Here is a 20224-nt window from a genome sequence, read left to right on the forward strand (position 1 = left end):
GGTTATGAACTCCCGGAGCTGGGGCGGGTGTTGAGAAGCAAATGGTTTCGGACGTCTGTGGAGGATTTCCAATGCACCGCTAACATCATAGCGCAAGCAATTTGCCGCCCCGCTATATGCATCAGCGGTTACCCTTGAGGCCGACCCAGAAAAAAAAAATCAAAACCGCAAGTAAACAACCGCATGGCACAACGCGCACAAAAAGACCAGCCATGGCGTTGCGATGTTCAGGCAGCACGCCGCTGTTTCTGTCCTTTCTGTTTCCGTCGGTACATGCAGCCCGCTGTGCTGGCCATAGCGGGCGACGGGCTGCCGCAGCTGCAGTCACTTTTCCAGCAACGCGGCCGGTCACATGCCGCCAAAGTCCACCACGGCGACACTACGGCTCTCAGACCACGCCACCGCCAGCGGATGAGACGGCCGAGGCCGAGTTGCGAGAGGAAATACCACAAGAAACACCGGTAGCATACCCAGTGTCCCGTCTCAATCCGGCGCCGGACGACTATGCGGCCACGAGCTTCGCCGACAAGGCCACGCTGACGGTCCATGCTGGGTCTGGCGGCGCCGGCTGCATCTCGTTTCTGCGCGACATGTTTCTTCCAGACGGCCCCGCGAACGGTGGCGACGGGGGCCACGGCGGAAATGTGTACATCCAGGCCGTGCCTGGAGAGACGTCGCTGCACAAGATTGCAAGGCGTCGGGTCATGCGAGCGGGTCGCGGCAAGCATGGCCAGGGCAGTGCCCGCAACGGCCCGCGTGGCGACGACCTGATTGTCACGGTCCCCGTCGGAACAGTTGTGACCGAAGCCAGCCGCATCGACCCGGTGGCCGAAGAGGCCGTGTTGGCCCGAGAGCGACACTATGCGCGCAAGCGCAAGCGACAGTTGGCCCATGCGGCGAACCAGGCAGCCATTGCTGCTGCCAAAGCAGCGGCCACCTCCGGCTTGGCGCTCGAGGAGGGTGAGGAGCCGCCCAAGTCCGAAGAGCAGCTACAGCTCGAACAGCAGCAGCAACAGGACGCGGACGAAGACGACGACGCGGAGATGGAATGGGTGCGCCGGAAATGGCTTGTCTACCCTGGCTTGTCGTCGACTGAGGTGCGGAACATCGAATACCCGCGATTGCCACGCCGGGACCGATTTTTTGTGCAACCACCCGCGCCCATCTACCTCGACCTCTCACGGCCGACCACGCAGCCGATCCTGCTCGCGGCTGGCGGCATTGGCGGCCTGGGCAACCCGCACTTTGTGTCGCGGCGCCTCCCACGGCCCATGGTGGCGACACGGGGCGAGAACGCCGTGTCGCTGACCATCCACCTCGAGCTGAAGCTGCTGGCCGACGTCGGTCTTGTTGGCCTGCCCAACGCCGGAAAGAGCACCCTTCTGCGGGCCGTCAGCAACAGCCGGGCGCGCGTTGGCTCCTGGGCTTTTACGACACTGCAGCCCAACATCGGCACGGTCGTGCTCGACAACAACCGCGGCCGCCCCGTCGTGTCGATGCGTCCAACAAAGAAAAAGGCCGTTGCCTCGACGCCCGACGGCGAAATCCACACGGTAGCAGGCGACGAGGCGGATGCGACGGTCGCCGTTCCGCCGCGCACGCGGTTTACCATTGCTGACATCCCCGGCCTGATTGAGGGAGCCCATCTCGACAAGGGCCTGGGGATCGAGTTCCTGCGGCACGTCGAGCGCGCCGGTGTGCTTGCCTTTGTGGTCGACCTCGGCGCAGGCGATGCAGTGGCAGCGCTCAAGGCCCTCTGGAAAGAGGTCGGACTCTACGCTCGTCTGCGCGCGGAAGAGGAAGAGCAGCGCGAGCGAGAAGCGCGCATTGAATGGGACGCCCAGCAGCCGCCCGCGCAGACCATATCCCACACCGTGGCCGACGGGCTGCGCACGAGCGCGAGCGCGCCCGCCGTGTCCCCTGAGCTGGCCATTGCCGGCAAGCCGTGGTTTGTGGTCGCCACAAAAGGCGACCTGCCCAGCGCCGAGGCCAACTTTGGCAAGCTCAAGGACTACATCGACCGCATGGGCCGGGGCGAGGAGGAGCACCCCAGCGGCGTCGAGGGCGGCTGGACCAAGAACCTGGCCGCGATCCCCGTCAGCGCCATCAACGGCCACGGCGTCGATCGCATTGTCCACTGGACCGTCGGCCTGCTGGACCTGTAGCATTTATGTACCAAACCGTTGTATGAATATGCATGAGAACGCCATTTGTACTATATACCTCACTTCACACCAAATTTAAAGGCTATTTTAGTATCTGGTACATCGTTATCATCCATACGATAAGCAATCGATAGGACGGAAAGTGGGGCGTTCCCTCGATTACATTGTAAATTTTCCCCAGCGCGATCGAGGACTCGGTGCATCGCAGTGCAAACAGAGCTTTTGCTGCCCACCAATTGCGACCAACACCACCCGACGAGGCTGCGCGGTCGCCATTGCATGAGCGTACACACCCGGAGTCTCTGTGTCTTATACGCGCGGCGCCCACTCTCTGAGATACAGGTACTCGACGGCATCATGGGTCGTGGCGGTTTTAACAAGGTGAGTTGGAGACGATCCGAGGACCAGTTCTATTTATTTTATTTATTTGTTTTACTTTTTATTTTTATTTTTGTTTAAGAGGAAGACTGACCGTGCTTCTCCCGACCACAGAAAAACCGCGGTGGCGGACGCGGCGGCGGCCGGTCCAAGGAGCGCTACAACAAATCGTACCCGGACCTGGTCAAGGACAACGAGAAGCTGCAAACGTACTACAACAGCCTGCTGCGCCTCGACGACGACGAGACGGAGCGCGAGGCCTTTTGGGGGGCGTTCCGCCGGGAGCTGCCCCACAGCTTCCGGTTCTGCGGCTCCAAGGGCCACGCCCAGTCCGTGCAGAAGCTGCTGCAGACGCGCTACATTCCCGAGATCGCCCAGATCGGCGAGTACGACGGCCAGCCCGTGAGCCCGCCCCAGGCCGTGCCCTGGTACCCGGACAACCTGGCCTGGTGGATGACGACGTCCAAGACGGTGATTCGCAAGTTTCCGCCGTTTGCGGCGTTCCAAAAGTTTCTGGTGTCGGAGACGACGGTCGGCAACATCAGCCGCCAGGAGGTCGTCAGCATGATTCCGCCACTGCTGATGGACGTGCGCCCGGGCATGGCCGTGCTGGACCTGTGCGCCGCGCCGGGCAGCAAGGCTGCGCAGCTTCTCGAGATGGTGCACCAGGGCGAGGAGGCGCGCGTGCGCAAGGTGATGCGGTCCATTGAAAAGACGCTGGCGGGCGACAGCGGCGTCGTGGCCGAGACCATTGCGGAGGTCGAGGAGGATGCAGAGGGCAACGACGACGAGGACCAGGGCCAGGACCAGGACCAGGACCCGAACCAGGACCCGACGACGAAGCTGTCGGCCGACCCCGGCGACGACGGCCGCGCGACGGGCGTTCTCGTGGCCAACGACGCCGACTACAAACGCAGCCACCTGCTGGTCCACCAGCTCAAGCGCCTGTCGTCGCCCAACATTATCGTGACGAACCACGACGCCACCATCTACCCGTCGCTGCGCCTGCCGCCGCTGCCCAGCGAGGCCGGCGCCAAGCAGCCGCCCCAGCAGCGCTACCTCAAGTTCGACCGCATCCTGGCGGACGTGCCCTGCTCGGGCGACGGCACCCTGCGCAAGAACGTCAACATGTGGAAGGAGTGGAACCCGGGCAATGCGCTGGGCCTGCACCTCGTGCAGGTGCGCATCCTCGTGCGCGCGCTGCAGATGCTCAAGGCGGGCGGCCGCGTCGTCTACTCGACGTGCAGTCTGAACCCCGTCGAGAACGAGTCGGTCGTCGCGTCGGCCATTGCGCTGTGCGGCGGGTCCGACAAGGTCGAGATCCTCGACAGCAGCGACCGGCTGCCGCTCCTGCAGCGGCGGCCGGGCCTCAAGGCGTGGGACGTTATGGACAAGTCGGGCCGCCAGTGGCGCAACTGGGAGGAGGTTGAGGCGTTTATGGCGACCGAGGAGAGCGGTGGCATCCCGCCGAGCCGCCTGGTGCCGACCATGTTCGCCAACGAGGCGTCCGACAAGCTGCCGCTTGAGCGCTGCCTGCGCGTGTACCCGCACCTGCAGGACACGGGCGGCTTCTTTATCGTGGTGCTGCAGAAGAAGGCCGAATTCAAGGCCAAGCCGGTGCCGAACGGCCCGGCCGTGCCTAAGAAACAGCAGCAGCAAAACCACAAGGCCAAGGCACCGGCTCCCGCTTCTGGAGACGCCGCGCCGGCCGCCGGGACCGAAAACGGCGACAGCAATGGCGCTGGCGCTAAGCGTGTTGCCGAGGACGACGTGGCCAGCGTGGACAGCCAGCCTGTGAAGAAGCAGAAGCAGGACGGCGAGGAAGCGAAGACTGAGGCGGAGACGGAGACGAAAGCCGAGGCCAAGGAGGAGGCGGCAGAGGCTACCAACGGCGACGCCCAACCAGCAGCTGGATCCGTCGAAACCGTCGAGGCTGTCGAGGAGGCTGTTGCCGCCCCTGTGGTGGCCGGGAGCGACCCCCTGCCCGAAGCGCCGCGCCCCAAGAACGGCCCGCATTACGAGGAGCCGTTCAAGTACCTGGCGGCCGACCACCCCGTGGTCAAGGACATCCAGGCCTTCTACCACCTGTCGCCGCGCTTTCCCTCGGACCGCTTCATGGTCCGCAACGCCTTTGGCGAGCCGGCCAAGGCCATTTACTACACGAGCGGCCTCGTGCGCGACATTCTGGTTGCCAACACGGCCAGCGGCGACGGCCCGCAGCAGCAGCGCAGCAGCAGCGGCGGCGGCGGCACCAATGTCAAGTTTGTGCACGGCGGTGTGCGCATGTTTGTCAAGCAGGAGTCGCCGTCGGCCGAGGTGTGTCGCTGGCGCATCCAGGCCGAGGGCCTGCCGCTGCTGTCGGGCTACGTGGGCGAGGAGCGCGTGGTGAAGCTGCACAAGAAGGCGACGCTCAAGGCGCTGCTGGTCGAGATGTTCCCCAAGTTTGTCGACGGCGAGTGGACCAAGCTGGGCGAGGTGGGCGAGCGGCTGCCGGACCTGGGCATGGGCTGCTTTGTGCTCAAGGTGGAGCCGCGGCCGGAGGATGCCGAAGCGGAGGCGCTGGTGGGCGACGTGCCGCTGGAGCCCATGGCGCTGCCGCTGTGGAAGAGCTTCCACTCGCTGAACCTGATGCTGCCCAAGGAGGACCGGGCCGCCATGCTGCTGCGCATCTTCAACGACACGACGCCGCTCGTCAACAACTCGCTCAAGGAGAAGAACAACAACGCGAAGACGGCCGAGGCGGCGGCTCCCACTTCAGCTCCTGCTCCTTCTCCTGGTCCTGGTCCTGCTGGCGAGGATGCCACGATGACCGATGCTGCTGCCGCTGCGCCGGCCGAGGCGGCCAACGGCGAGGACGCCGAGATCAACGCATACGATGCCGAAGACGCCCCGTCGTCGTAGTCGTCGCTGGGCAGAGAGGCCTTTGTGACGTGGTCGTTGATTACGTCTGTTTTGATATTCGCAATATATGGTTTTGGTTGGCATCATAAGAGCTCCGTTTCTGGTGTGCTTTGTATTTTAGTCGTTTCATTCAACACAATGTAAGAGTAACACCAGAATTGCCGTTGGAGCAAAAGATGGAGCAAAAGTGACAAGTTTCCAAATGAGTGAGTTTCCAAATGAGTGAATTCAAGCTGAAAGATGGACTTTTATTCCAAAAAGAATATACAAGAAGTTGAAAGTCTATAATTTGCCCCGGAATCGTCCAAGGACACTCAAAAATGTGCATTCTATGTCCATAGTGTCATGGGTTGCGTGTCCGTGTAACAACTGCCGATCCGTGTCAGTGGACGCCATAACCAAATGGAATGTGAAGAAAAAATCCCCCCAAAAAGTCAAGGATCAAGAAAAAGGATCAAAAAAAGACCCAGCAAGTTAAAATATGATATCATGTCCAACGCCAACCGTATTGCGTACCCCGAGTTTCCCATTCAAGCAAAAGCAAATGTCATATCCAAACCCGACTGCATTTACAGAGCAAGGATGGCAGCCATGACGGCAGCGAAGCCAGCGCCGATGGAGCCCGACATGGCCACAGCGCCGTTGGTCACGACAACAGGACCGCTGGTGGTGGTGGCGCCGCCCGAGGAAGTGGTGGTGGGACCGACACGGCCAGTGGAGGGGGAGGTACCATTACCAGAGCCCGAGCCCGAGCCCGAGCCCGAGCCAGAGCCAGTGGCAGAGGTGCGGGCCGCCGAGGGGGTCGACGTAGCCGTGTTCACAGCGGTGGTGGAGGGCAGCGTGGTCTGAACATGGACGCTAGAGCCACCGGCACCGCCGCCGCCGATGACAACACCGGGCGACGAGGCAGCGTGGGAGGCGGCGGCCGAGGACGAGTTCTTGACGGGAGTCGAAGACTTAGCAGCGCTGGAGCTCGCGGCGGCCGCGGCCGTGGACGAGGTCGAGGTGCTGTTGCTGCTGGAGCCGCTGCAAGACAGGTCGTACAGAGGGGTGGTGGTCAGGGTCGAGCCGATGACACCGAAGCTGGGGTTGGGGGTGGAGGGCGCGGCATCCTGCAGAGTGTACCACCAGACGTTGACGCTGCCAAAGCGCGGGCAGCCGGCCTCGTCCCAGAACGTCTTGGCGTTCTCAGTCGAAGCAACGGCCTCGTTCTCCGTTTTACCGCTGACGGGCCAGCCAGTCTCCGTAATCCAGACGGGCTTGCCCTGGGCAACACCAGTGGTCTCGCTAATAGCGTCGTTGAGCAAGCCCGGACCTTGGGCAATGCCGTTGGCCATGGTGTTCTGGAAGTACGGATAGGCGTCCACGCCGAGCCAGTCAATGGCGTCGATGACGGCAGTGTTGGAGCCGTTCACCCAGGCCGTCCAGGTGTCGACGTGGCCAATCGAGGCGCCGGACAGCGGGGTGTTGGCAATGGCCTCACGGACCTGCTTGATGTAGCTGGTCAGGACATCAGGGCCGGCACCGACACCGGACTCGTTCTCAATACCGGTGGGGGTGATGCGGTACAGGTCCTCGGAGCCGACCGAGATACCGGCAACCAGGGGGCCGAGAGACTCGCCGTAGGTGCTGATGGCAGCCTTGAGCGCAGCAAGCTCGTTGGCGAAGCCAGCATCACCGCCAGACGCCCAGAGACCGAGCAGCAGACTGGTCTTGGTGCTGATGGCAGCCGGAATGGCAGAGATGACGTCGTTGGCAGTGCCACCTTGCTGTAGCAGGAGTTGACGAATTAGCAACTGATCAATGGCGAGAAGGCGTGTTTGGTAGGCATAAAGACATTCCAGCAACGTACAATCATAGTGTAGAGACGAGCGCTGGTAAAGGCACCGTTGGTGCCGTCAAGACCAGCGGCGGTCTTGAACTCATTCTCAAAGTCAGACTGGGCCTTGGCCGAGCCATCTGTGAAGGTCGAGCCGTAGTTGAAGCCCTGGTAGGCTGCGAGGGCCTGGGGCAGGACGGCGGCAAGGGCCGTGAGGGAGAGGACGGAGTGCATTTTGACGAGGTAAAAAAAAGCTTTCCGAAAAACAACAAGCGTGTGTTCAAAAAAAAAAAAATAACAAAATAATACTTCCGAACGAGTGTGTGGAAGAAGATTGGACGACGAAGGAAATACGAGGTGAGAGAGGGAAGAAAAAGAGAAATAAGAAAGAGGAAAAAGAAGAAGAAGAAGTGGACGTTGTAGGTTGAAAATAAAATAAATAAAAAAGAATGACGAAATCCAAGAAGGAGAAAGAAGGAAAATTGAGACAAGGAAGCAGGAACACGTACAGAACCACAGGTCAGGAGGGAGGCGGATACGAGGTCGTATCTGCCAAGAGGTACGTAAGTGGCCGGCTGAGCTAAAATTTGAAAAACAAGACTTGACGACCTATCGCCGTTCTCCATCGGCGCGTGTCTTCGTACTGTGCGGCTATACGACGCATGTGTCAGGCCGGACAGTGCGGACCACCCGAACCACCATGGCGAGATTTCTCTCCAGATCGTTTCTGTGGGCTTTTGCTGGCAATTTTGGTTTGTTGCCTTTGGTTTCCCGGTGTCTCGAAGTTTCTACCGTTCAAGTCCGATCAGTCGCAAAAGTTCCCGTGCCTCACTAAAACAAAATGTACGCCGCGTGAAGAGCTCTTGCGTTTTTTTTGCCCATCGCCCATCTCCTCGAATCGGCTCAACTGGCCACGCCGGGCGTTGTCGTAGTCCAGATTCTATGATCGATGTATTCATACTCGAAGTAGTACATCGTGGACGGCCGGCCGGCACGTACTCGTACCTAGCATATTTTCCCGGTTTCTGTCGATCTCGACAGTGTGGGTAAACAGGGGGGTATCGCGGGTACCACGGCTCTGCGATCCACACCCTGGGGCACACCGGAGGAACCTGGTAGGAACAACAGAAACACAAGCTCGACGGAGAGCAACCTCCATGGAAGGCAGTCGAGGCAGTTCTGGACAAGAACGGCGCCGGAGACCATGCGAGCCAGTCGAACAAAGAAGTGGGCCGTTGCGTGTCCGTCCTAAGCCTAGACCCGTACCTTACACTAGTGGCGATGGAAAGGAGGGGACGATGCTCGGCTCAAAGACAGAAGAAAAAGGACGCATCGCGCAGGAGTAAGGGATGGCCAAAATGGAGGCGCCGTCAAGCATCCAATCGCAGTTCGCTATGGAAGTCCCTTCTGCCCCTCTCTCTGCCCCTGGTGGCCGCGTACCTGCAGCCACGACAATCGTTCGCCAACGGCCATTCGTCTGTTCTTTGCTTGGGATGTTTGATGTTTCCTTTGTGTCCGTTTTAGAATCGCTTCTCAATCCGTCTGTTTCTTTCTCTCCCTGGTGCGTCAGGGCAGTTGATGTTGTTTATTCGATCAGCGTGCATACGTATACGTCTAGGTCCGGCATTTTGGTGTCAGGGATCGAGGTTCTGGAACCAGCGATCGCCACTGACTGGATCCCTTTCCGCATTCCGGAAGGCAGGCCGTCATGACAGGTTGGATGGCTGACAGACGCTCGGAAAGACTCCCAGAGGGGGTAGATACTTGGGCTCAAAAGAAAGTACTTGGGCCGGCTGCTTGTCGAGACTTGGCCGAGTCACCCACAATATGAGATCAGAACTGTCGTCGATATGCCAAGGTAGCAAAAGGCAAAGAGTGGAACACAGTGTCGGCCGTTCTCAAAGTCATCAACGTTGTTCCAATAATGCCCACAGCAAACAAACACAAACAGTGGGGTCCACTGAACTGGGACTGTGCAGAGTTTTCTCAGGCGCTGTTGGCTGACTGAGAGCCAGGCCAATGACCGGCTTTGCGCTCGCAGAGAATAGTGAAGCCCTTATTGTTCGCCGTTCTGCCGCCATCGCCTGCTTTCGGTTTTATAGGCCGTGAGAGTTTTTATCTTTGGAGTCCTTTTGTCCCATTGCTCCCAATGTAGATTTTTGTCAGTCTTTGGCAGTTTTTGCTCTATGCTCCCACAGATGGCCTAAATACCTGTTGTGCTTAAATATAGCAACAAAAAACAAATAAAGAAACAAAAAGTGGGTGCTCGTCTATGTTTGAATGCTTTGAACTATGTGCTGGCGGGGATTTGTTGTTCGGCCCCAATTGCACTAGACAGGGGTGTTCTTCGCCAGTCCCGGAGGACGGCAAGTATCCTGTCGATGGGTGGACGGCTCGACAGGGTAGGCAGGCAGGCAGGTAGGCTCGGTAGGGTAGTGAACCAGGTTTGCGGCCCAAATGGCTGATAAGGCTTGGGCGTGTGGTAGGAGAAGATCCGGAAATCACAACATGTGACAGCACATTCCAGCAACCTTGTTATGCTTGTTATTCCACCACTTCACTTGTGTTTATTTTGATAGAATGAATGCATAGCACAGCTTCCTTTGCGAATCGGTCCACAAAGCTGCCATTTCACAATTTGCTGCAGCACTGAGTAACGCTCTGCTGGAAATGGGCAGCGGCTTCTTGAGTGGTAGTGTAATGTTCGTGAAACTTGCGTGGCAAACTCATGAAAGTTGATGACGGGTGGTCCGTGTTGGAAGATTAGTAGGGAGTAAAGTAGATACCCCGTGATGGGCCTACTACTAGCAACCACACGATCATCAATGCGAGGAACGCAAGGTGTCGGATGAAATGAAATTGTCCACGCACGTAAATATGTACCCAATGTGAGTGTGTACCCAAATACTGTCTAAAAAGACAGCTGCACATCGAAAACAGTGAAACAAAAGCCAAGAAGATCCAATAATCCGCAAAAGTACACAAAATAATAAACACAAGCATAATCAGAAATTCGACTCGATCAGCCGGGCCACAACATTGTTCGACTCAGGCAGCTCTGGATAGTCGAGGTTGACGATGCCCAAGCGCGCCCGACCTTTGGTCGCGCCGTAGTTCTTCTGCAAGTACTCATTGGACAGCACGTTCATTCCGGGCACCCATTTGCCGATAAACTGGCTGTGAGCGCCGACCGCGATCCATTTGGCCTCTGCGATCTCGCCGTGCTCAGCCGGGTCGCCAACTGCCGAACAAAAATTGATGTACCAGTCGTGCGGCTCGTCGGTGTCTGCGCTGCCGCTGCTCGCATTCTCCATCATCTTCTGCACAAATTCGCCCTTGGATGCAATCAGGTCGTGGAGGGCAATGCGGTACGCAAACTTCCACTTGTCTTGCAGACGTATGCGAATTTGCGTCGGTGTCACAATGGTAAAGTCTGGGTTATCGTCCAGCCAGGCCGAGAGATCCATGCCCTGCCGCGCAGTTGGTTGGATGGCCGGGTCACCTGCGTACCGCCGCAGAAGCACAGCCTTGCCCCGAACATCACCGAGTTTTGGGGTCAACGGCTCCGTGTACCAGCGATGCTGTCCGTTGGGCCACGGTGGTGTCGAGGCAATCGCATCCGACACAGAGCTGTAAAAAACAGCCGGATTGTCGGTTTGCTCCTTCGAGTGGTCGTCGTTGTTGATGGAAACGAGCACCGTCTCAGTCAGCGGAGGCACATCCGAAGCATCCTCAGGATTGGCTCCAGGCGACATGAAGGACCATATGGCATTCATCACCGACTCAAACGACAGGTATTTTGGGTAGTCGATGGGGATGCCTCCGTGGTAACAGTAAAGCTGGCCATCCTTATGGCGACGCAGTCGCAAGTCGAAGAAGCGGATACCTAGAGCCAACTGCTGGCTGATGGAAAGGTATTGCGTGCGGACAAAAGGGATGTTGCTGCGTGCACAGCTATCGTGCGTGCCCGGTATAGTGAAATTGGATACGGGCTGATCGTCAGGAAGGCCAGCCATCCACGACGTCAGCGAGTACTGTAGCACGGGGCGCGAGTACCACCGCAGGTCGCGCGTCTTGGTGTTGTCATTGAATATGCAGTGCACGCGACCGTTGAGAATGGTGATCTGCGGCGGGTCGGCAGCTGTCGTGTCGGCGACAGGCTCGTGCGGCGCCCAGACGCCGTCGTTGAACGCGGCCACATACACAGCATGCGTCTCATCACTCGGCCCTGACTCGATGATGCCCAGGTAGGCATTGCTACCAAAGGACACGGCGCTGACACCCGTCGCTGCACGGCCCTCGGACACATCGTCCGTCTGTGTCCATGTCTGGCCAATGTAGTCGTAACGGAAGCCGATGATGTGGCGTTCCTCCGTGTCGGCACCGCAAAGGACATGCAAGACGCCCTCAAAGACAAACAGGGCCGGGATGCCTCGAAACCGCTGTTCGGGACCAGCCGCCAGCTGTGGCACCGTCCACTGCCGCGCGCCAGGGCCAAGAGCCGACCAGATCGTGTAGTACAACTGGCCGTCACGCAGAAAAACGAGGAAGATCTTGTTGTGGAACGCAATAATAGCAGGTGTCGAGTGCGCCACGAGTCCCGCGTCGGCGTCTAGCGGGCCGAGGTTCGCCCAGGCGACACTTGCATCGTCATCGTCATGGATGAAGTGCGTCATTAGACCAGACCCAGGCTGCACAATCACCATGTGCAGCACACCATTGAGGTTAGCCATCACCGGCAAGCCCGTCTCGGCGAACAGCACAGGACGGCCAAACTGCTCCTCGTTGCCGCTGCCACCGGTTTGCGAGTACCAGAGCTGGCCGTCGAGGTCGGTCCATATGCACCAGAGACGGCCGCGGTATGCAGCCACGGCGGGCACGGTAGCCGACTGGCCATGACCGTCGTCGAAGAGCAGGCCTGTTTTTGACCTGCCGTGGGGGAGCCAAGACATGGTAGAATGGCGGGGCCGATTGCGAACGTTTGGCTCCGAGGGTGGGTAGCTTTTTCAGGGTCGTTGACGAAGCGAGCTTCTTAGGGCCAGCCTTGTCTATAAGCAGCACAGGCTGAGATTGTGGTACAACATGCGAGGTTTCTCCTGCCAAGACTCTGTATCTGCAAGGCTCGCTGCAGCGATATGAATAAAAGCACTCCCACGATGGAGAAAAGGTGCAAATTCACCAGAAACACGGACTCGTAGCAAGTTTCTCGAACATGAAACGAATGGCAATGTGACGAATGCCCCTCACATGAACCCCCCTTCTTCTCTTGTCCAAGTTTTAGCCGCATAGTCTAGCCAGCTTTTCAGCTGCTGCTGGCCCATTGACACAATAGTTTGGAGAGTGGAGACGAAAGATGGAGGGCAGCACTGTTTTGGCCTCGATGCCAAATTCCGTCCGGGAAAAGAACCATTTGCAAAACCGGGTTGGTGGTACGGTTTGTGTAAGGGGATCGCGAGGGGATGCTGCGAGGCTCGTAAAAAGTGAACACGGGGCTCGTCGAGGCCCTGCCAGTGGTGCAAACGTCTCGACAGCACCAAACATTGCCGGAGCCCGAAAAGGCGGCTGAAAGTTCTAATATGCATCAACTATGAAAAGGGGGAATGAAGCCAAAAAGGAGCAAATCAGCGGTTGAGTTCTGTTTATTTACGATTCAGTTGAGCGAGCACCATGAGGAAAGAACGACCGCTTGTCAAAATACAACAAGGGCAGTCACCAGTGACGTATGTCGCGAATGGGGAAGGAAGACGAACCCAAAGAGCACGCACCGACGAGCTCTTTCCCCTGACAGCCCCCACCCACCCTCTCTCTGAAAAGGGAAAGGGAAGCCCACAAAGCGCAAAACGAAGTCATTGCAGGTCACGCGACATCAGCGTAGCTTAGCTGTCAAGCATTCCCCTTTTCTCGAGCTGAGCAGCCTGGACATTCTCGTGTTCGGTCCAATCTCCGGCCTTCTGGCTTGTCCCACCTCTTCAGCTAGGGAAACGCGTCCAACGACGCCACGGTTTGCAGTTGGGGCTACTTCGGCTTCGTCTGTGTCTCTTTATTCTCGTCTTTCCTGTCACTCTTCTCCCTTTCCGCCTTTCGACATTCATTCACGCGTCGCTCTCAGCTCGTCATCCTCTACTGGCACCGACACCGGACGCGATGGTCTTCCGTTTCTCGCGGCCCAGTGGCCATGGCCGCCGCCGCTTCGGGTTTGTGTTTGCGCTGGGAGCACTTGCCGTGCTCGCGTTTTCGATGACGGCCTCTGCCGACACAAAGGCAGCCTCGACCGCCATCCCGTACCCCATTAGCTCTGAGGCGCTCAACGACCGGCTGCAGGAATGCGAGGTGGTCCAGGCGCTCGGGCAGCAGAAGCTGAGGCGGTACGGCGGCGAGCTCGGCCACGGCGGCGCGACGTCCTCGACAACGGCCAAGGTCTTTGCGGTGCTGTTCCCCGGCAGCCCTGCGGTCAACGCGCTGCTCGCGACGCTCTACATTTCCGGTCCCCCCAACTTTCTGCTGGCGCTCTGCCCGCCCAACATCGACCCCGCCTCGCTGTCCGTGATGGTGGCCTTTGCGGTGGGCGGCCTGCTGGGCGATACGCTGTTCCACCTGCTTCCCGAGATTTTTGTGGGCGAGGACGACGAGCGGGCAGACCGGGCACGGCTGGTGCTCGTGGAGCCGAACCGCAACCTGCTGCTGGGCGTGGCGATTCTGGTCGGTTTCCTGACGTTTGTGGCAATGGACAAGGGCCTGCGGATAGCGACCGGCGGCGACGGCCACGACCACGACCACGACCACGACCACAACCACAACCACGGCAGCCATAACCACGACCACGGTACTCCTGAGGACAGTGCGACGGCCGTGACCACGTCGTCGGACGTGGCGTCTGGCTCGGCCAAGTCGCGCGGCAAGAAGGGCGGCAACAAGAATAACAACAACACCAACAGCAGCAGCAGCAGCAGCAGCAGCAGCAGCACCGAGAAGAAGGATGGGGAGGCAAGCAAGGCCGTCGCGGTGCCCGAGGCGAGCGCCAGCGTCAAGCTGTCTGGCTACCTCAACCTGATGTAAGCACTTTCGGTGTCCAGAAGAACAAAGACTAGGTTTTCTGTCTAACATGTTTGTTCCGCCCCTCTCCTGCAGTGCCGACTTCACACACAACATTACCGACGGCCTCGCCATGTCCGCCTCCTTTTACGCGTCCCCGACAATCGGCGCCACAACGACGGTGGCCGTCTTCTTCCACGAGATCCCGCACGAGGTGGGCGACTTTGCCCTGCTGATCCAGTCCGGCTTCTCCAAGCGCGCGGCCATGGGCGCGCAGTTCGTGACGGCGCTCGGCGCCCTGCTGGGCACCGTCATCGGAATCCTGGTCCAGGAGTTTGGCGGCAACAGCAGCTCGGCGGCGGCGGCGGCGGCGGCGGACGGCGTGGTCGAGGCCGGCCTGTTTGGCACGAGTCTGACGTGGGGCGACATGCTTCTGCCGTTCACGGCGGGCACGTTCCTGTATGTGGGCACAGTGGCGGTGATCCCCGAGCTGCTGGAGACAAACCTCGAGGGCAGCACGAAGCTAGCAGAGCTGCGCAAGACGCTGATCCAGTTTGCCGCGATTGCGACAGGCGCGGGCATTATGCTGTACATCTCCTGGCATTAAATGAGGAGAGGGGGGGGCTACGGCTCGGCATGTGTCGAACTTTGGATATCACATAACACAGCATGCTCGGCAACAATGAAGGGGCTGGCATCAGTCCCAATCATAGACGGGACGAACAGGGTTTCAGAACATAAAAGACGACTGTCTGGACGAAATACGACTTTGTTTTCGTAGATTGGCGTTTGTTTACTATACCGGGAAGGTTGCATTGGATTCAGGATAGCTCTGCCGTCCGAATGAGGCATATAAACGACTGTTTTGCATGCTTCTGTCTCGTTCGGGATGCAATGCTCCTTACGTGAGGGACAGTCGGGCTCGCGCAATTGCAGCTGTTTCTGCACACCGGATGATCGCCGCATCTCCGTCGCGGGTATTACGGCAAACGTCGCACATAGAAAAGGGCTACCTCCAACACTGTGATGTCACCAGAGTGGACCCTAAGTGAAGTTTTAAATGTCGAGCTTACTGTTTACTCCGACACCTGCCTATTTGCTCCCGCACACCATAGCTCTCGCCATGCCTTCGCCGTGTCCCTGTGGTAGTTCTCACTGCGCCCTACGCCGTAAGCTGACGGAGAGGGGCGAAAATAGTGCAGAGTACACCATCCCAAGAGTCACAAGCGGTCTTATGTTCGTAACAAAACTGGATGAAGCAGAGCAAGTGCTAGGTCTCGAGCATAGGAAGCAGGGAAGGTATACTCCGACCAGGATGGCGACAACGGTGAGTGTGGTATCCGTATTGGGAGTATGCCTTCCCAGACAGCGGCAAAGCGGTTTGACGATCAGAGTCGACAGGCCCCATTGGCTCCGAGATTTATCTGACGCGCAATTACAGAGAAGAATTAAAATAAGGCACTTTTACATCATTGTCGATTTTCTGCAAGACGTTGTGTGGGGAGTTTCAAGAGAATGAAACACGGATCTGGAATAAAGAAGGTAATCGATCTTGGCCCGGCGGAAGATCATATAACCCAAAGAATTCGTAGCCAGTCGTGAAATTGATTCCGTATAGTGGCAAGTGTCTCTGGAAGAGGCAAACATGCAGCTTTCCATGTACGAAAAAGAGATGCTGCGCGGGCCGTTTCCTGAGTACCTAATTACGTTCCTTCGGAAGCTATGGAAGACGAAGGATCGAGGACAGTTCACCAAACCCGTATCTGGAAAGACTGCCTAATCCAGAGCTTGCGAGGCGTCTGTTTTGTAAACTGCTCCCGTCGGTGTTAAAGGAACCGGAGCCGGTTAATTGGGACCAGCCAAGGATGGCCAGTGCTTTGTCGCGCAAAATGCGCAGCGATCTAAGATGCAGGGTCTGCCCCAGCCGCCGCCATTTGCTTCTGTTAAAAGAGAAAGAGAGAGACAACACACGTGGTCACCGGGAACATTGTTTGACAAACCATTGACAACGCCTAACCGCAGAAGCTCTCCTACGGAGATCCTTCGGCGTCAGCTTCCCTCGTAGGGCAGGCGTTGCGTCCTCCAACTCCGAAATTCCAGCGAGATCAACAAAAGGAGGATTGGGGCTCGGTCGACGGCTTCGAGAAGTCTTGCATGGGGGACTCCAATTTGTGTCGCACAAGTTTGGCAGTAGCTGTTTGACTCAATTCGCCCTTGAAGTGGCCAGCCAAGACTGTCGAGCAGTAGTTATGCTGCCATGTTATACTAACCATGTTATTGCTGCCAATATGTTTGGCGCTGTCAACGACGATTACGACGTAATGGTAGTGTGACCAAACAGCAGTCCGAAATCGCAAGATGTGCTTTCGTATTTCGTCCCAGAGTTATTCCTTGGTACTGTGACTTGTCAAAATATAATGTCAATTTGTTGTTTCTTCATTCTCGTTTTCTTTCATATGGTTCTCATAAAAATTTTCAAGACGTGACTCTTCATTTCTTAGGTCCTTTATCCTGGTCAAAATGGGGTAGTTCAGCGCTACGGTATGTAGCAGAGATAGTTCATTTCTACTCTTTCTTTCTTCACGGCCACTTCCAGCATCCGTAAGCGGAGCCTGTGCATGCCCGTTATTTTGTAAAGAGTCACATCGTCGCTGAATCGCTTTCATGTGAGTGGACTGCACTTACGCGGCTTATTGACGGACGTGTATTAGTTTTATTCAAGCTTCGCCTCCTTCGTCAGGCAAGAGAACACGATCTGCCAAGGCGCGTCGACGGATCTGTATGTCAAGACGGCATGGAGGATCACTTTTGTTATTTCTGTTCTCATTAAACTTTCTACCGAAGTGCGAAGCCGGGGGGCAACACAAGGGAACAAGCACATCATACATCGGAAATTGAAAACAAAACTCCAAAACGGAAACACAGGTTAGAAACGGCTTTGCGGTTACGGGAAGTCGACGACGTCGAAAAAGAAACAAAGCAAACACATGATTGATGCAACCGTTTGCATGGAGAGTTCCACTTTGCTCCAGACTTCGCTTGGCTCGTTTCCCCGCTGGTAAAGCCCTCAATCTCAAATATCTGCTTCGTCTGCATATACTCATGTTGCGACTCGTTCTGGGCCATCGGACCTGCTCTTCAGCTTCAGTGGAGCGTTTTACAGTCCTCCGCTTTTATTTTTGATTTTGTATAGTAACGACTTTGTGTTTATATATATTATATTTCGTCGTGTCTTCTGTTTCGACATAACATTGGCTAACGGTTTGTTTCTTGTGGAAATTTCCTGTCACTGTCCATGTCAGCTCAAACCGTGGATTACATGCTCCCAGTGGCCTGGATTGCACCGGCTTATCGTGCAAGGCTTACGTCTGATGTATCTGGTGTTGCCTGATATTATCGGTTTTAGAACGTGTACACATGAGGCCCTTCCAGTTTTACCTTTTCGTTCTTTTCAAAATCCATGTAAGGGAACTGGCGGACGCCGAGTTGTATTTCGAAGAATATTGGTATTGGTCTGCTTACTCCTTTGAGCGCCTTGACCACAGCTTAAACCGTCAGAGCAATTACGATGTAACTCCGCCCACACTAACACGGCCAGACTTCTCTCCATCTTGGAGAATTGTCCCTAAGCCGTAGCTAAGCCTTTTCCGTGACGGTATGATGAATGTTTATGTTCTGGTATTTTACATTTTTACGTTTTATATTCAACTACGTCAAATGACACCATAATTTCAGAAATCCCTTTCACTTATATTTTCTCCATGAATTCCCCTCCCGTTCTTTGGTATGTTTCTACTTTAGGCGTTTTCGTCACGATGCCACACGGTAGTTGTCTCGGGAAAATTGTGACTGGCTTGGCTAAAAAGTATGGGCGATATCGGGCCCCATCGTTCTCCTCCCCACACTCCACTCGATACACCTCCGTATTCTTTAAAGGAGATGCGCAAGTACAAAGTACAAGAGTATTTCAGCTTGAAAAAAGTGAAAGGTTGCATGGTTGACATGATTTGAAAGTTCAAAAGCAAGTCTAATGTGGAAACGGTGACACAAAACGCAAGCAGAGCGTGAAAAAAAGTTGCGTGTGGTTGATATCAAATCTCACAACACAGAGAGCAGCGGTGGTTGGCAAGAAGGCGGGTAGTGGTGTTGTGCTCGCGATGAGAACCTCAATGGACACCAGAAGCTCTCATATTCTGGGCAGACACGATCAAGGCTTTGCTTGCAGACTTTGCTTCTAGACATGACATCGACAGTTGTCGTCAGTTGAGCGTGTTTTGACGAACGGCACTGACGACATAGGTCTTCCATCGCAACAACGCGTAGACAAGGAGCATAACGTCAAGCAAGTCACGATGATTAAAAATACACACAACGAAAACAAAGCGACGCAAAAAAAGAACCAGCCAAACCAAGTCGAAGTTGGCGTATCACGTAAACGCAAAATGCTAAGCAGTGACTCTGGACGACGTTTGTCAGCCTGTGTTTGTCAGACACTATCAGGTAAGCATAACCAGTCCGTTAAGCGCAGTTGGCTAATTGGAAGCGACAGTGGCTCAAAACCGGTGAGTTGAAAGCCACAGTGCTTGGCGACAATCTGAAACGCCAGCACATGTCTGGACTTTCGACGCCCACCGGTTCATTATCGGCAAGCCAGCCACGACTGACACAGCAGCAACGACAGCAGGATGGCAAGGGCGGGTCGATGCAGTATTGATGCAGAAACGTAGAAAGCAGCAAGTCTCACGAGCGAAAGCCGGAACAAAAGTAAGAAACTAGGCATCGAGGGGACAATTGGCCCGATTATTAGGCCACACAAGAGACGAGACAGGAGAATACGGTGAGCAACGACCAGTGAGGAGTCAGCAGCGAGGGCTGTGAAAAACGATGACAACAAACAATAACTTTGCAAGACGAACACCCCCGAGTCTGCACATTGTCTTCGCATTGTCTTCACAACGGTATCTTACCAACAGTAATTAAGCCTTTGAACATGCTTTCGAGCAAGCCGCTAACAAGATCGAAAGATCGGCAATGCCGTTGCAGGGAATCTGGCAGATATCGACAGAAGGCGGTAGGCATGCAACGAAACAGCAGATAGAGGGACGTAGACAACAAGCGGCCGTGACTCGTGTTTCTTTTTTGGCCTTTTCTTTTTGCTTCTTGATAGACCCGAATAGGGGCATCTCGCTAGGGCGTACTGACACACGTGGCTGAAAGCGAACGCCTCCGTTCACAGCCGTCTCGCGTGGGTACCGAAATTGCGATGCGGACGCAACGAGAAACGCTGGGTAAAAGCGACCAAAGACGCGAGATGAAGTCAAGGAGAGTCGACTAATCAGTCCCAGCACATCCTTTACATCCTCTGCAGAGCGGTCGCGCTTGGCAGGGCGGGTAGAAACGCGGGTCTGGGGTGTCCTTTCCACTGGTTTGGGGGTTCTTGTGACTAACACGCCCAAAAGGGGAATAGTCAACGCCCATTGAATGACAGAGCCCCGTTTGCAAAATTTTCTTTGTCTTCTGACAGGTAGACTATTGGATGTAGAGCAGAGTCACTCGACTAGTCGTCTATGCGGATGGTGTACAACGCTGGTACATCACATAGTTCATTGACTCTTTCCCACCACGGAATTTCAGTCGTCATTTTCAGTTGCGTGTAGGGAAAGAGTTACCCACGTATACGGCTGCAGTGTCCGGCTGTCGTCCCCGGCTGTCGGTCTGCCTCTCCGGTACTGGGGAAGGCGCAAATGGCTGTCGTAGGCGGGCTGGCTGCTCTTTCCCAAGTTCATCATCACGAAAAAGAAACCAAAATAAGCAAAATAAGAAAGAGCCACCGAGGAAAAGCACACGTGCGAGCACGACATCTTGGTGGCAGCTTTCATCGTAACTGCCTTGGGACGGTCGTTGGATCATCTTCTTTCCGTAGATTGGT

The 20224-nt window shown here is 56.3% G+C and overlaps 5 protein-coding genes across 5 annotated transcripts; 3 read left to right on the plus strand and 2 right to left on the minus strand.

Moving 5' to 3' along the window:
- Nucleotides 1–212: 212 nt before the first annotated feature.
- Nucleotides 213–2165, plus strand: SPBR_03650 (GTP-binding protein; the record flags this gene model as incomplete). Its single annotated transcript, XM_040761940.1, has 1 exon — nucleotides 213–2165. The coding sequence occupies one exon, from the start codon at nucleotides 213–215 to the stop codon at nucleotides 2163–2165; it is 1953 nt and encodes a 650-aa protein (XP_040622779.1).
- A 357-nt stretch (nucleotides 2166–2522) lies between these two features.
- Nucleotides 2523–5444, plus strand: SPBR_03594 (multisite-specific tRNA:(cytosine-C5)-methyltransferase; the record flags this gene model as incomplete). The annotated part of the gene is made up of 2 exons (XM_040761884.1): nucleotides 2523–2546; nucleotides 2658–5444. The coding sequence occupies 2 exons, from the start codon at nucleotides 2523–2525 to the stop codon at nucleotides 5442–5444; spliced, it is 2811 nt and encodes a 936-aa protein (XP_040622780.1).
- Nucleotides 5445–6013: 569 nt separating this feature from the next.
- SPBR_03723 (uncharacterized protein) lies at nucleotides 6014–7497 on the minus strand (the record flags this gene model as incomplete). Its single annotated transcript, XM_040762013.1, has 2 exons — nucleotides 6014–7213; nucleotides 7297–7497. The coding sequence occupies 2 exons, from the start codon at nucleotides 7495–7497 to the stop codon at nucleotides 6014–6016; spliced, it is 1401 nt and encodes a 466-aa protein (XP_040622781.1).
- A 2771-nt stretch (nucleotides 7498–10268) lies between these two features.
- On the minus strand, nucleotides 10269–12215 carry SPBR_03651 (phosphatidylinositol-specific phospholipase; the record flags this gene model as incomplete). The annotated part of the gene is made up of 1 exon (XM_040761941.1): nucleotides 10269–12215. The coding sequence occupies one exon, from the start codon at nucleotides 12213–12215 to the stop codon at nucleotides 10269–10271; it is 1947 nt and encodes a 648-aa protein (XP_040622782.1).
- Nucleotides 12216–13407: 1192 nt separating this feature from the next.
- SPBR_03721 (solute carrier family 39 (zinc transporter), member 7) lies at nucleotides 13408–14902 on the plus strand (the record flags this gene model as incomplete). The annotated part of the gene is made up of 2 exons (XM_040762011.1): nucleotides 13408–14315; nucleotides 14392–14902. 2 exons carry the CDS (start codon nucleotides 13408–13410, stop codon nucleotides 14900–14902), a joined length of 1419 nt encoding a protein of 472 aa, XP_040622783.1.
- Nucleotides 14903–20224: the final 5322 nt, after the last annotated feature.

Source organism: Sporothrix brasiliensis (genome assembly GCF_000820605.1).
Source record: "Sporothrix brasiliensis 5110 chromosome Unknown Cont14, whole genome shotgun sequence".
NCBI classification, from domain to species: Eukaryota; Fungi; Ascomycota; class Sordariomycetes; order Ophiostomatales; family Ophiostomataceae; genus Sporothrix; species Sporothrix brasiliensis.